Consider the following 16,236-nt stretch of genomic DNA (forward strand, 5'->3'; position numbering starts at 1 on the left):
ACTTCTAAATGTCCCTTCTCTGCTTCAGGCTCCCTTCTCTTTGTTCAAGTATAGGTATTTCCTAAGTTATATCTTAAGTTCTCTTCTCTATTTATACCATACTCTCTCCCTGAGAAATCATATCCACTCCTCCGTGCTATGAAATGATACCCAAATCTACATCTTTAGACTTGCCTAAACTTTTCTTCTTTAGCTTTAAGCAGACCTGAATTCCTGAATTCCAACTATCTGTTAAACATTTCCTCTTCGGGGCGCCTGGGTGGCGCAGTCGGTTACGCGTCCGACTTCAGCCAGGTCACGATCTCGCGGTCCGTGAGTTCGAGCCCCGCGTCGGGCTCTGGGCTGATGGCTCGGAGCCTGGAGCCTGTTTCCGAATCTGTGTCTTCCCTCTCTCTCTGCCCCTCCCCCGTTCATGCTCTGTCTCTCTCTGTCCCAAAAATAAATAAAAAACGTTGAAAAAAAAAATTTAAAAAAAAAAACAAACATTTCCTCTTAGACACTGTATCAGCAATTCAATTTCAACATCTCAAAACATATCATTATCTCCCCCTCCAAAGAACAATCCTCTGTGCTCTTCTAGCATTTTTTTTTTTAATTTATTTATTTTCTAAGTGAAAGAGAGCATGCGAAAGTGGGGAGAGGCGGGGGGAGAGGCAGGGAGAGAGACAGAATCAAAGTAGGCTCTCCAACTCGGGGCTGGATCTCACAAACCACAAGATCATGACCTGAACTGAAATCAAGAGTCAGCTTAACTCACTGAGCCACCCAGGCACCCCTAGCATTTCCTTTTTTGATTAACAGTATCACCTTCCTCTCAGGCTACAAGACTCAAAATCTACTCTCTCTTATGCTCTAGTGAGAACTCTCTTTTATCATTTCCATTTCCAATACTACATCACTGTCCGTCATCTTACCCCCAAATTAATGAAATGGTCTCCCTGCTTTCATTCTCTCCAACCCAGCCTTAAAATGCTACAATGATGCATACATTTTTTATGGCTTCCCACTGCCTAAAAATTAATATCTAAATTTGGTAACGTAACACCTAAATATTGGATCATCAGGTCCCAGCCTACCTATTATCATCTCCCAAGGCTTGCTAAGCTCCTTCATTTGCCTTGAATAACCAAATCATTCTTACCAGGTATTTGCTTGGGTTACTCCCAATACTATTCCCCTACTCTTGCTCTCCCATGTTTATACTTATACAGGACTTAATACCGTACCTTTAGAATAGAACTGATTGTGTGTTTATATTGTGATCTATTTATTTACCTCTTTCCACTAGTGTCTATTTCTTATCTCTTTGTTTTCCTCTTTATCTCTTATCTCATTTTTCTCATAGCACAAAAACACTTGGTTAACTCACAATAGGTGCATGACTGGAGTCGACTGAATCAGTATCTCTATGTCTGTTGTTAGAACAAACTAAGTAACTATTCCAAAATACATATATATAAAATCCATACTATGTGTGCTATCATACAGACAATCCCTACTTGGAAAACTATTCTTTTTCTTAATTATTTTTTTATTATGTTTTTATTTATTTTTGAGACAGACAGAGACATAGCATGAGCAGGGGAGGGGCAGAGAGAGAGGGAGACACAGAATCTGAAGCAGGCTCCAGGCTCTGAGCTGTCAGCACAGAGCCTGACGCGGGGCTCAAACTCACGGACTGTGAGATCATGACCTGAGCTGAAGTCAGACGCTTAACCGACTGAGCTACCCAGGCGCCCTGGAAAACTATTCTTATTCCTTTCTTCCAAACCACATTCCTTCCTTCTAATCCCTTGAATAAAAGAGTAACATTATGGGTCAATTTTTCTTCCTTATACTTCTTGTATTTTCCAAATTTTTCTGCAAAAACACGGTTATTTTTTATTATTATTAGAGAGAGCCAGAGAGGGACAGAACATACATGCAAGTGGGGGAGAAGGGCAGAGGTAGAGAGAAAGAGAGCTCCAAGGAGGTTCCATGCTCAGCACAGATCCCCACACAGGGCTCAATCCCACGACCCTGGAATCAAGAGTCAGATGCTCAACTGACTGAGCCACTCAGGTACCTCCACTGTGTTATTAAAAAAAAAAAAATCTTTTTTTAATGTTTATTTATTTTTGAGAGAGAGAGAGACAGAGACAGAGACAGAGACAGAGAGAGAGAGAGAGAGAGAGAGAGAGCGTGAGTGGGGGAGGGTCAGAGAGGGAGACAACGAATCCGAAGCAGGTTCCAGGCTCTGAGTTGTCAGCACAGGGCCCGACATGGGATTTGAACTCACAAACCACAAGGTCATGACCCAAGCCCAAGTCGGATGCTCAAATGACTGAGCCACCCAGGTGCCCCCTCCTTCCCCACGGGTTATATTTAATCATTGAAACAGAACACGGCTCCCTTACTCTTAGAAGTCTTGCTGACTAGGGGAGCCTGGGTGGCTCAGTCGGGTGGGCATCCGACTTTGGCTCAGGTCATGATCTCAAAGTTTGTGAGTTCGAGCCCCGTGTCAGGCTTTGTGCTGACAGCTTGGAGCCTGGAGCCTGCTTCGGATTCTGTGTCTCCTTCTCTCTCTGCCCTTCCCCCACTTATGCTCTATCAAAAATAAATAAATGTGCGGGGCGCCTGGGTGGCCCAGTTGGTTAAGCGGCCGACTTCGGCTCAGGTCAGGATCTCACGGTCCGTGAGTTCGAGCCCCACGTCGGGCTCTGTGCCGACAGCTCAGAGCCTGGAGCCTGTTTCAGATTCTGTGTCTCCCTCTCTCTGACCCTCCCCCGTTCATGCTGTGTCTCTCTCTGTCTCAAAAATAAATAAACGTTAAAAAAATTTTTTTTAATAAATAAATAAATAAATAAATAAATGTAAAAAAAAAAAAAAAGAAGTCTTGCTGACCATCCTCACTCAGGCCAGGTCATTCTATTCACTTTTGCCATCCCTCCAGTATATATTTATCTAGCCTCATATAAATTATCAATAATTTAAAAAAAAATTTTTAGTGTTTATTTATTTTGAGAGAGTGCACATGAGCGGGATAAGGACAAAGAGAGAGGGAGAGAGAGAGAATCCCAAGCAGGCTCTGAGCTGTCAGCATAGAGCCCAACGTGGGGCTCGAACTGACGAACCGTGAGATCATGACCTGAGCCAAAATCAAGAGTCCTATGCTTAACCAACTGAACCGCTCAGGTGCCCCAAATTATTAAAAAGTTTTTTAAAAATTTATTTCTTCTCTATGCATTTTCCTCTCATTTTTCACTTATGTGTGTATCCAGCCACTTAAATAGTCATATTCAGACTGACTTCCACCCACTCACATGTTCATATTTAGACTGAGTTCCTGAAAGGCTGGAAATGTTTTTACCTTCTATATTTTTCTCATTACATGCACCATAGTACATCTCTAAGGAACAATGACTGCCTTGTTAGATTCCTTTTATCACTAAAACTGAACGCTGCTTCAGGAATAAGAAGTAGATTTTTTCCATCTTCTAGAACCTTAAAGCCAATGAAGTGGTCTGGTTCCATGGACATAGTCATCTCTTTTTCCTGCAGTTCCACTCTTTTTCCACCTTACAGGCTGTATTCATGGGTGAAATCTAAAATACCTATAAGCTTGCCAAATAGTTTGCAAAAGTCTGTTGTACTTCTCACTGTTTCAATGCTAATGAATGTATAGCCAGGAATTGAAACTACTTTCCCATGGTCTGAATTTTTCCTTGACAGCTGAATTCTTGCACTTTAAACAGTCTACAGACTCAGCTCTGCTCTGACTCCCAATATAAGGCCCTAAATAGAATTAGGGTTATCTATCCCCTAAAGATCAAAACTTTCAACAGATTCTAGACTTGCTCAGAGTTGTGCAGCCCAGTGACCTGATCAGTGAGGAACGAAGGCTTGTAGGTGCCATCAGTGGATGTATTTCCAGTTCCTCGCAAGGACTTCATGTGAGAGACTGCCATGCGTAAGATGGTTAGCTTGTCTGGTTTTCGAGCCAGGGCACTACAGGTGGGCACCATGTCTGACAGTTCTGTGATGTAGGCTGTCATCTTGTTCCGTCGCCGCCGTTCAATTTCACTGTGATTCTCCCTGCATGGAGAGAGAGAGAGACAGAGAGAGAGAGAGAGAGAGAGAGAGAGAGAGATGCCCCACCCAGGTGGTCACATCTGGCCATCTGAGAGCAGAGAGAGTGATATAAATACCAAGCGAGCTGCTAAAGAACTATGGTGTTTAGATTTAGGAGTGCTTAAATCTCAGAAGGTAGAGTCACATCTGCCAACCTTCATGCAGAGCAATGGAATAGAAGCTAACAAGGCACACAGAAAATAAGCAGATACCAGCAATTCTATCTCCTGGTAACTTCACTTCCTCTGCAAGTTACCTGTCCATCAGAACAATAAAATATTTTATGAAATTATAGTGTGAAAGTCAATGTTGATTTTATTCACTTTAGTTCCTGAAACAAGTGATCTCTGCTTAGCTAATTCCATATTTACTAATTCAACTTTTTAAGGCTGAAAACAAAATTACCAGCTTTTTCCAACACAAGTATGTTGCCCAACAACTGATACAAGAATTGATAGTATAGATTCCTTTGGTCTATAAAATGTTGCTTGTTCTAAGCTTCTCTCTAACTCTCAATACTAGAAAGCAGAATTGGAAGATTTTGAAGTTTTATTTGTCTCACGAATGCACAAAGTCCTAGTGTGTCTATCCGGGTGCCATGCCAGTGCACTGAGATTTTAAGATATCTACCAGAGGTCCTTTGTGGGTCCCCAGTTGGAACAAAATGAATCGGAGAGTGAAAGTGGAGTGGGGAGGAAAAGGCCTGAAAAGAGACAAGTTGGATCACATCTCCAATGCTGATTTCCTCAAATCAAGAGAATCTCATCATTGTTAAAAATAATCCAGTAGTTCTCACGGTGGATTTCTGAGAAGCCCCACAAAGCCTCAGAGACAACCAAACAACGTACTGGTGCTGCGTTTCTGCTTCTACTTGAGCAGCTTTGCTTTATCTTTTTTATTTACTTCCATTACCACTTAAGGATCCTATTAAAAAAAGTTCTTTGTGTAAAAAGAAAACAGAAAACAACTGATCTAACATAAACTGATCTCTTTATGAGAAGCGGTTAAGCAGTTAAGTAAGTGACTTTCCCAAGGGCAGCACTCAATCCCAATGAATGCAATGGTCTTCCCACCATACCATGCCAAATCAGCTTTCTGAAGAGTGAAAGAGTTGGCAGGAAATGGCAACAAAATGAGCTTGTGGCCCAGGTGAAAAAGTAATGATAGACTGGGGCGGGGGGTGGGGGTGGGGGGTGGGAATGTAGTTGGTATCAATGATCTATCTCCTACTGAGTGGTCCCAAATCACAGAAGCCAGAAAATAGAAAAACTTGGGTACAACATTAATATCCTAGTATTTCTACATTATTGACAACAATCTCCAAAGACAACTCTAGACTCTCCTTTCTAAATGGCAAAAAGATCTCACAACATAGGTCCATATTTGTTAATATCCCTGAGAAACATTCTACTCTCAAACTTAAAGCACCCGTCCTCCTAGAATCTGACAGATTTCTAACACTGAAATCCAGAAGGCTGACCTTTTTTCTTTTTTTAATGTTTATTTTTGACAGAGAGAGAGGCAGAGCATGAGTGGGGGATGGGAGGGGGGAAGAGAGAGAGGGAGACACAGAATCCGAAGCAGGCTCCAGGCTCCGAGCTGTCAGCACAGAGCCCGACATGGGGCTCGAACTCACGGACCGCGAGATCATGACCTGAGCCAGTTAGACGCTCAACCGACTGAGCCACCCAGGTGCCCCAAGGCTGACCTTTTCAATAACCACATCAAGGCTGTTAAAACTTTTCTGGGAAACCATGAAAAATTCAAGCACCAAAGGAAGGCTGTAATGCTATGACACAGTAATCTAGCCTGTGAGTCTACACAGGAAAATAAGGGTGTGCTTTCTAGAAAAGTGTGGAATAAATATTAAGGCCTAAATGTTGGGCACTAATTTCAAACACAGGTAAATTTATTAGTTTTTGTTTTTTTTTTTTTTCTCAAGTGCTTATTTATTTTTGAAAAAGAGAGAAAGAAAGAGAGAGGCAGGCAGAGGATCCCAAGCAGGCTCCACACTGTCAGCTTGAACTCATGAACCATGAGATCATGACCAGAGCCGAAGTTGGATGTTTAACTGACTGGGCCACCCAGGCGCCCCTATGAGTCTTCTGATAAAAGATTATTTCCCTGCTAAAGCTCCACCTGGTACAGCTGCCTCCTTTCTAAGAACTTTTATTCTGTGAAACTTAGTGCTAAGATAATGAGGAAAAGAGAAAACTATAAAATTATTAGCAGTTACTTAAATTCCTCAACGCACCCACTTTCTGATTGGGGAAGCCAAAGTTCCTGTTACACACAAACTTCCAAAAACTCTTGTCCTCTCTTGCCACAGATAAGGAAAAACACAAAGAGAAAGGGGAAGAAAACAGCAGAGTAAGAAACAGGAAGAAGCAGCAGCATCTGCTTCATCATGCTGAAAATACTGTTCTCCTACCTGGCGAGTCTCTCTTTATCCGCAGAGCTCTGCTCATCATCCGACCTAAAAATAGAATTAATGAACTAAGCTAAAATAAAAATAAAAAGAAAGAAAAAAAGAAAGAAAGATGGATGGGTGGATAGAAGGAGAGGGGAAAGGAAAAGAAAAAGGAAATAGAACAAAATAGATGCAGAGAAAGGAACATTAAAATATGAACAGGAACCTTGCCTGTAACCCTACAAAAGTCATTTGTTAGGATAAAGAAAAATTAACTTACAGGACAAAGGTTGACATAAAAGCAAGGCCAATATTCATTATAAATAAACATAGTCTTAACACAGAAAGCACTTTGCCAATCTCTGTAGAGGCCGATGATATATATAGTTTGAACAAGAACCAAACAAGGGAAGACCATTCTCACACTGCTCCCAATTTGGAAATAAAATATCCATATATGCTATTCTATAATAAAAAAAAATCTAAATCATGATAAGAATATCACATTGTCACAAATGATCACAAAATATAATCTCTCTGTAACACAGACGCATACACATGCACTCACAGACAAAATAGCCAAACAGGGTTCTTTGGAGAAATTATATAAATAAAACTTAAGAATTAGGTTTCTGGGACATCCCATATCATTGATTTTGTAATTAAATAGTAAATTTCTTTTTTAATTTTTTTTTTATTTTGAGAAAGAGAGTGAGTACATGCACAAGTAGTGGGGAGAGGAAAAAAGAGGGAGAGGGAGGCAGGGAGGGAGGGAGGGAAAGAGAGAGAGAGAGAGAGAGAGAATCCCAAGCACAGAGCCCGACATGGCGGGGGGCGGGTAGGGCGGGCCTCAATCCCACAAACCATGAGATCATGACTTAAGCCAAAATCAAGAGTCATATGCTCAACAGACTGAGCCACCCAGACACCCCAGTAGTATATTTCTATTTAGTCACTCTCCCATTTCTTTGTTGTAAAGCCCCAACACTGCTGGATCCCCAGTGCCAGCTCCCACTCCCCTGGAGGGGGCTACAAAGGATTACCACTAAGTTTTTCTGGAAAACTGAAATACTTTGAGTTGGTGGCAACTGAAGAAACATCAACATGCTGGTAGGCCAATGTATCAGTAATCAACTCCATTTTAAATATAGATAAAGAAGCCTCAAATAAAATGTCTACATAAGTATGACATATTAACAGGCTGAAAGATTTTTCACTTGTGACATGTACCATGACTTTATCGGTACATGGGAAAGTTTCTATAAAATGGTCAATGAGGGTAGCCTGGGAGGCTTGTCGGTTAAGCAGTTAAGCATCTGACTCTTGATTTTGGCTCAAGTCATGATCTCATGGTTTGTGAGATCTAGCCCTATGTCAGGCTCTGTGCTGACAGTGGGGAAGCCTGCTTGGGATTCTCTCTCTCCCTCTCTCTCTGCCCCTCCCCAACTCACGCACACCTATGTGCACACCAGTGCCGCACACACACACACACTCTCTCTCAAAATAAACTTCAAAACAAAAATAAAAATAAATGGTCAACAGGAAAAGATTCAAAATAACACAGTAACAGTAAGAACAAAAATATAAAAATATACATATGTTGATAAGAAGCACAAGAGAACTGCATTATATTAAGTATATATACTTAATGTTCATTGGGTTATTACAGTTCCTTAACAAACTACAAATATTTTTTTCAAAGATTTGAGAAAATACATACATTTTCAGTTTTTGAAGACCCTCTACTGAATTCCCAAGGAGGATATGTGAGGTGAACAGCATAACAAATCCTCTCTTAGAGGAATGAGTTGTTTGAAAGAAAGTTAAATATCTAAAATTCCTATTATCATTATTCCTACTACTACAAATCCCTTTATCTACTCTCATATCTCTGAATGAAATATGTGAATGTATATTTATATTAAGTATGACAAATGAAAACTAAAATAATTCAAGTAATGCTTTCATAGCTTTTTGGAATTTCAATCAAGAGACTGTGAACCTGGGGCGCCTGGGTGGCTCAGTCAGTTAAGCATCTGACTTCAGCTCAGGTCATGATCTTATGGCCCATAAGTTTGAGCCCCACATTGGGGCTCTGTGCTGAAAGCTCGGAGCCTGGAGCCTGCTTTGGATTCTGTGTCTCCCTCTCTCTCTCTGCCACTCCCCCACTCATGCTCTGTCTCTGTCTCAAAAATAAATAAACATTAAAAAAAAATTAAAAATAAATAAATAAAAAGAGACTGTGAACCTGTACCATCAGTACTATTTGATGGCTTGACTTTCTTTTTTTAATTTTTTTTTAAAGTTTATTTATTTAAGCAATCTCTACACCCAACAAGGAGCTTGAACTCAGGACCCCAAGATCAAAATTGCATGCTCTACAGACTGAGCCAGCCAGGTGCCCCTGAGGGCTTAACCCTAATGCAGCTCGAAAAACTGTTCCCCAAGCATCTATGACTAACTTCTCATTTTAGAGATGGTTCATATCCTGAAGTGTTTACAAGGATCTACTTCAATAAATAAACCCTTTGAAAATCTCTTAAATTCACTTCTTCCCTATTGCCATTGCCTCCACTCTAGCCTAGGCACTATGATTTTAGAGCTATCTTATTACTTCAACAGCCTCCCATCTACTTCCCTGAGTACAGTGCTTCTCTTTAATCAATCCTGTACAGTGCTACTAGAGAAAAATCCCATACATATTTTATTTATTAAAATCTCTTATTCCGGTGGCGCAGTCGGTTAAGCGTCCGACATCAGCCAGGTCACGATCTCGCGGTCCGTGAGTTCGAGCCCCGCGTCGGGCTCTGGGCTGATGGCTCAGAGCCTGGAGCCTGTTTCCGATTCTGTGTCTCCCTCTCTCTCTGCCCCTCCCCTGTTCATGCTCTGTCTCTCTCTGTCCCAAAAATAAAATAAAAAACGTTGAAAAAAAAAATTAAAAAAAAAAAATAAAAAAAAATATCTCTTATTCCAAGTCTATAATGGTATCTTACTGTTTCAGATAGTTATAAGCTACTCTGACATTTCTTAGCCCTCTACATCAGTGGTTCTCAAAAGTATGGTCCCTAGACTAGCAAAATCAGCAGTAAATATATTTTAAGAACTCAGGTAAGCACTGGATTTTTGATTATTTGTTTTTCTGAGGTGGCTGCAAACTCAATTAAGAAAAAGACCAATTCGGGGCGCCTGGGTGGCGCAGTCGGTTAAGCGTCCGACTTCAGCCAGGTCACGATCTCGCGGTCCGTGAGTTCGAGCCCCGCGTCGGGCTCTGGGCTGATGGCTCAGAGCCTGGAGCCTGTTTCCCATTCTGTGTCTCCCTCTCTCTCTGCCCCTCCCCCGTTCATGCTCTGTCTCTCTCTGTCCCAAAAATAAATAAAAAACGTTGAAAAAAAAAATTAAAAAAAAAAAAAAGAAAAAGACCAATTCACTGTTTAATAATATACAGAATGAACTTCCTAAAAACAAAACATCTGACTTGAGAAGGATTTGTTGTTGAATAAAAGCATTTTTCATCATCTTGACAAAATTTAAAGAAATTTATTCCAATCAAAACTCACCTCCACAAAAAGTGTTTCTGTTGTCTTTTTTTTTAAATATGAAATTTATTGTCAAATTAGTTTCCATACAACACCCAGTGTTCATCCCAACAGGTGCCCTCCTCAATGCCCATCACCCATTTTCCCCTCCCTCCCACCCCCATCAACCCTCAGACTGTTCTCACTTTTTAAGAGTCTCTTATGGTTTGGCTCCCACCCTCCCTAACTTTTTTTTTTCCTTCCCTCCTCCCCCATGGTCTTCTGTTAAGTTTCTCAGGATCCACCTAAGAGTGAAAACATATGGTGTCTGTCTTTCTCTGCCTGACTTATTTCACTTAGCATAACACTCTCCAGTTCCATCCACGTTGCTACAAATCTGTTGTCATTTTTAAAAGAAAACTATTATCTGTACAAATTTTGTGGACCCATTCAATAAAAATGCAACCAAGAAATCCATAGCCTGTGTTCCTGTGGACACCCAGCAAGCACAATGTATAGCTACCTATCATATGAATAAAAACACTGTGTAAATTCTACCATCAGTTTGAAGCCATGTTACCTGAACATTAACAATAGCTGTCATACGTAATTCTGTCAGCTTTCAGAATAGGAAGAAGACTGAACAGAGAAATTAACTCTCAATGAGATCAAATTAAAACTCAATATGCTTGTTTGCCTGATTCCACAAGATGGCCCAAGATGCTCTACTACATTACCTGGCAAATCGCTCCTTATCATTAGACATCTGATCATCATCACACCTGAAGGAGAAAAATGGGATTAGCTCAAAGCATTATACTTGTTATCTATTTCATTCTGAAATAAAAACTAGAAAAGGGGTAAAAATATTCAATAGAAAAAAAAGCGCCAATGGAAAAGTATCACAAGGCAACAGAGACAGTAATAGCATCCCACAGAACTTAAAAAACCCACGACTCTTATATGTTCTCCTTTACCCTTATTTATCAAACACTCCAAAAAAAGATGATGACCTCATGAGGGCCCAGCTGACTGCCCTGTCAGCACCACTCTGAGGTTAGGGATAGTTCTGTTCTGTTTAATTATTAGGAGGGGGAGGGGGGACATGGAACATAAAAAAGGTTAAGATGGTAAATTTTAAGAGTACACTTTGGTAGTACTAACTATATTCATATTGTTGTGCAACAGATCTATGTAAGGTTCTAACCTTGTAAAACTCAAACTCTGTAGCCACTAAACATCATCTTCCCATCTCCTCCCCACCTGACTCCCAGCTCCTGGCAACTATCACTATGCTTTCTGTCTCTAATTTTAACTACTTTAGATACCTCTTATTAAGTGAGACTATACAGTCTTTCTGTGACTGGCTTATTTTACTTAGTATAATGTCTCCAACATTCATCCGTATTGTAGCATATGCCAGGATTTCTTTCCTTTTTAAGGCTGAACAATATTCCATTGGACATATATGCCACATTTTCTTTAGGTATTCATCTATAAATGGTTATTTGGGTAGCTTCATCTCTTGGCTATTGTGAAAATGGGGCAGCGAACATGAGTGTCCAAATATCTCTTTAAGACTCTTTTATTTATAAAATAATTTTATTTTTTTAATTTATATCCAAATTAATTAGCATATAGTGCAACAATGATTTCAGGAGAAATTCCTTATTGCCCTTTACCCATTTAGCCCACCCCTCCTCCCACAACCCCTCCAGTAACCCTCTGTTTGTTCTCCATATTTAAGAGTCTCTTATGTTTTGTACCCCTCCCTGTTTTTATATTGTTTTTGCTTCCCTTCCCTTATGTTCATCTGTTCTGTGTCTTAAAGTCCTCATATGAGTGAAGTCATATGATATTTATCTTTCTCTAACTTTGCTTAGCATAATACCCTCCAATTCCATCCACGTAGTTGCACATGGCAAGATTTCATTCTTTTTGATTGCCAGGTAATACTCCATTGTATATATATACCAAATCTTCTTTATCCATTCATTCATTGATGGACATTTGGGCTCTTTCCATACTTTGGCTATTGTTAATAGTGCTACTATAAACATTGGGGTGCACGTGTCTCTTCGAAACAGCATACCTGTATCCCTTGGATAAATACATAGTAGTGCAACTGCTGGGTCGTAAGGTCATTCTATTTTTAATTTTTTGAGGAACCTCCATATTGTTTTCCAGAGTGGCTGCACCAGCTTGCATTCCCACCAGCAATGCAAAAAGAGATCCTCTTTCTCCGCATCCTCGCCAACATCTGTTATTGCCTGAGTTGCTAATGCTAGCCATTCTGACACGTGTGAGGTGGTATCTCATTGTGGTTTTGATTTCTATTTCCCTGATGATGAGTGATGTGGAATATTTTTTCATGTGTCAGTTGGTCATCTGGATGTCTTCTTTGGAGAAGTGTCTATTCATGTCTTTTGCCCATTTCTTCACTGGATTATTTGGTTTTTGGGTGTTTAGTTTGATAAGTTCTTTATAGATTTTGGATACTAACCCTTTATCTGATATGTCGTTTGCAAATATCTTCTCCCATTCCGTCCATTGCCTTTTAGTTTTGCTGACTGTTTCCTTCACTGTGCAAAAACTTTTTATTTTGATGAGGTCCCAATAGTTCATTTTTGCGTTTGTTTCCCTTGCCTCCGGAGACGTGTTAAGTAAAAAGTTGCTGTGGCCAAGATCACAGAGGTTTTTGCCTGCTTTCTCCTAGAGGATTTTGATGGCTTTCGGTCTTACATTTAGGTCTTTTACCTATTTTGAGTTTCTTTTTGTGAATGGTGTAAGAAAGTGGTCCAGGTTCATTTTCTGCATGTCGCTGTCCAGTTTTCCCAGCATCACTTGCTGAAGAGACTGTCTTTATTCCATTGGATATTCTTTCTGGCTTTGTCAAAGATTAGTTAGCCATACATTTGTGGGTCTATTTCTGGGTTCTCTATTCTGTTCCATTGATCTGAGTGTCTGTTTTTGTACCAAGGACTCTGCTTTCAATTACTCTGGATATTTATAACCAGAAGTGGGGCTGCTGAATCATACAATGATTCTGTTTTTAATTTTTGAGGAATCCATACTGTTTTCGACAGTGGTTAAATTTATAATTTACAGTCCGACCAACAGTGCACAAGGATTCTCATTTCTTCACATCCTTATCTAACGTTTATTTTCTGTTTCTTTTTTTTAAATATTTACTTTTGAGAGAGAGAGAGAAAAGAGGGCAAGTGGGGGAAGGGCAGAGAAAAAGGGAGACACAGAATCCAAACCAGGCTCCAGGCTCTGAGCTGTCAGCACAGAGCCCGATATGAGGCTCGAACTCACAAATCATGACCTGAGCTGAAGTCAGATGCTTAACTAACTGAGCCACCCAGGTGCCCCTATTTTCTGTTTCTTTGATGGTGGCCATCATCATGGGTGTGGGGTGGTATCTCACTGTAGTTTCTATTTGCATTTCTCATGACTAGTGAGTAGGACATCTTTTTATAATCTGGTTTGCCATCTGCATATCTTCTTTGGAAAATTTCTATTCAAGTCCTTTACCCATTTATAATCAGGTAGCGTTTTTTCTTATTGAGTTGTGATAGTTCTTCACATGTTATAGATATTAGCCTCTTATCAGATCCATGCTCTACAAATATTTTGTCCCATTCCATAGGTTATCTTTTCACTGTTTTAGTTGATCCACAGAAATTTTTAAGAGATAATTTTTAGTTATGGCTTAAACAATGCTCTTTATCGCTTTTTTTTTTTTTAATTTTTTTTTAACGTTTTTATTTATTTTTGGGACAGAGAGAGACAGAGCATGAATGGGGGAGGGGCAGAGAGAGAGGGAGACACAGAACCGGAAACAGGCTCCAGGCTCCGAGCCATCAGCCCAGAGCCCGACGCGGGGCTCGAACTCACGGACCGCGAGATCGTGACCTGGCTGAAGTCGGACGCTTAACCGACTGCGCCACCCAGGCGCCCCTTTATCGCTTTGATCAAGGAAACAATCCATTCATCCTAACAACTTTGGTACTTAGTAAGCAATAACCCATGTCTGCTAAATACAGAACCTACAGGATTTGTTGGGGGAGAGAAACCTAACTTTAAATACACTACTCTAGGAGTGCCTGGCTAGTTCAGTCGGTATAGCATACAATTCTTCATCTAGGGGTTGTGAGATTGAGCCCCATGATGGGTATAGAGATTACTCAAGAATAGAAATAAAAATCATCTAAAAATAAGTTAAAATTAAATTAAAAATAGAAACACTATTCTCTGGATCATTTAAATTTTCCTCTTCTCACTGCTACAGGATATAGCAAAGATCTATCAACTTTGAGCTTTTGGGAGAAAGGTTAAATCTCACGAAATTTGCAGTTAAACCAGTTATTAAATTAGAGCCAAGGGGCACCTGGGTGACTCAGTCAGTTAAGCAACTAACTCTGGCTCAGGTCATGATCTCACAGTTTGTGAGTTCGAGCCCCGCATCGGGCTCTGTGCTGACAGCTTGGAGCCTGCAGCCTGTTTCGAATTCTGTGTCTCCCTCTCTCTCTGCCCCTCCTCTGCTCATACTCTGTGTCTCTCTGTCTCTCAAAAATAAACAAATGTTTAAAAAAAAATAGAGCCAAATTTATATTGTTTCTTCATAGGCTGTATATCCTCAACTAGTCCAACCTTAAGAATTTTCAGTTTTTGCAAATAACAGGAGGGGCACCTAGGTGGTTGAGTTTCTGACTCTTGATTTTGGCTCAGGTCATGATTCCAGGGTCATGGGATCGAGCCCTGAGTCTGGTTAGTCTGGTTCCACGCTGAGTGTGGAGCCTGCTTAAAATATTCTCATTCTCTCTCTCTCTCTCTCTCTCTCTCTCTCTCTCTCTCTCTCCATCTCTCTCACGTGCACATGCGCTCTTTGGCCCTCTCCCCTGCCTGTGTTCTCTCTCTAAAATAAAAAAAGAAGAAAAAATTAAAAAAAAAAATAAAAAGAACAGGAGAGCAGAAGAAGAATGGGCAAACATGAGATGTAGTGGAATTTTAGCTCAAGTACAAATGGTCTGTTCCTAGGACACAAGCACACTTTAAATCAGATGCTATAAACTCCTGGTGAAAACATGTGACCTAAACTGAAAAAAAGACCTATAATTTATATACTAACTTGGAATCTCAAGACTGAGTCTTCTAGATCCTTACTACTTAAAGTATGGTCAGTAGCTGGAAGCAGCAGCATCACCTAAGAGTGAATCAGAATGCAGAGCCTTGGGCCCTACCCCAGACCTACTGAATTAGAATCTTCATCGTAACAAGAAATCCCAGGTGGCTCTGTACATGCATTAAAGTTTGAGAAGCACTATTCTAGACACTAGTAACTCTGATATTGTACCTAGAGTTTCAAAGCCTTGACATTCTTAAAAATTATGTTATAGATGTCTGGAGAATGTAACAAAATGGCATTTGAACAAATCAATAGAAAGAAATAAATTAAAACTTTCAAAAGTAGCATCCACCAAGGAGATTTAGTGCTGACTTACAGAAACAATGCAAGTAAGGCTTTCATACATTGACCAGAGTGGAAAATTGCAATTGTTTAAAAAAAGAAAAAGAAAAAGAAAAAGAAAAAGAAAAAGAAAAAGAAAAAGAAAAAGAAAAAGAAAAAGAAAAAGAAAAAAAAGATAAAGAAATTTGGAGATGCCTCTCTGAGGCATTATGACCCACTTGGTAAAATGAACTGTGACAGTTTTTTTTGTTTGTTTTTTGTTTTTTTTTTATGATTGGGGAAAGGAAAAATGAACTTTTCTGGACTGCATATCTCTTGTACCTACTAGATTTTTTGGAAATGGAGGCAATGACTCAGGGCCAGAGCTAATTGACAAGTAAGACTAGTGGTTACCACTATGCCATTCATATGCACAACACAGTTCCACTAATAGCATCTATCATCATAATTAGGGATTCCCAATGGAAGAATTTCCAGAATTGTTTGAGAAAGTCCATCCTTCCACCAAAATTGAAATATCTTCCCCTCTTCACTTTTATTAATACTCATTAATTCTCAAGAGCTCTCTTGGAGAATTATTTTCTCCAATATTTTGAAATGATTTCTTTATGGTAGCCAAGTCATGGTTGTTGTTTTCAAGAATATCTGGTAGGATTCAGCAACTAGTAAGTAGTGAGAAATACAAGCCTAACTTTAAAAATTACTTTAAAAAAAAAAAAAGAAAGAAA

General features: G+C 39.9%; 1 protein-coding gene across 4 annotated transcripts in view; it reads right to left on the minus strand.

The window, feature by feature from the left end:
• ARNT (aryl hydrocarbon receptor nuclear translocator) overlaps positions 1 to 16,236 on the minus strand; it is a 77,985-nt gene that overhangs the window by 26,811 nt on the left and 34,938 nt on the right. For all 4 annotated transcript variants that reach the window (XM_030327769.2, XM_030327770.2, XM_030327768.2 and 1 more), the window contains exons 4-6: positions 10,773 to 10,817; positions 6,542 to 6,586; positions 3,861 to 4,074 (exon numbers count right to left, since the gene is read on the minus strand). In XM_030327769.2, the coding sequence (XP_030183629.1) occupies positions 3,861 to 4,074; positions 6,542 to 6,586; positions 10,773 to 10,817 (304 nt within the window). The remainder of the gene's footprint in view (positions 1 to 3,860; positions 4,075 to 6,541; positions 6,587 to 10,772; positions 10,818 to 16,236) is intronic.

The sequence above is a fragment of the Lynx canadensis genome, chromosome C1 (assembly GCF_007474595.2).
Source record: "Lynx canadensis isolate LIC74 chromosome C1, mLynCan4.pri.v2, whole genome shotgun sequence".
Lineage (NCBI taxonomy): Eukaryota > Metazoa > Chordata > Mammalia > Carnivora > Felidae > Lynx > Lynx canadensis.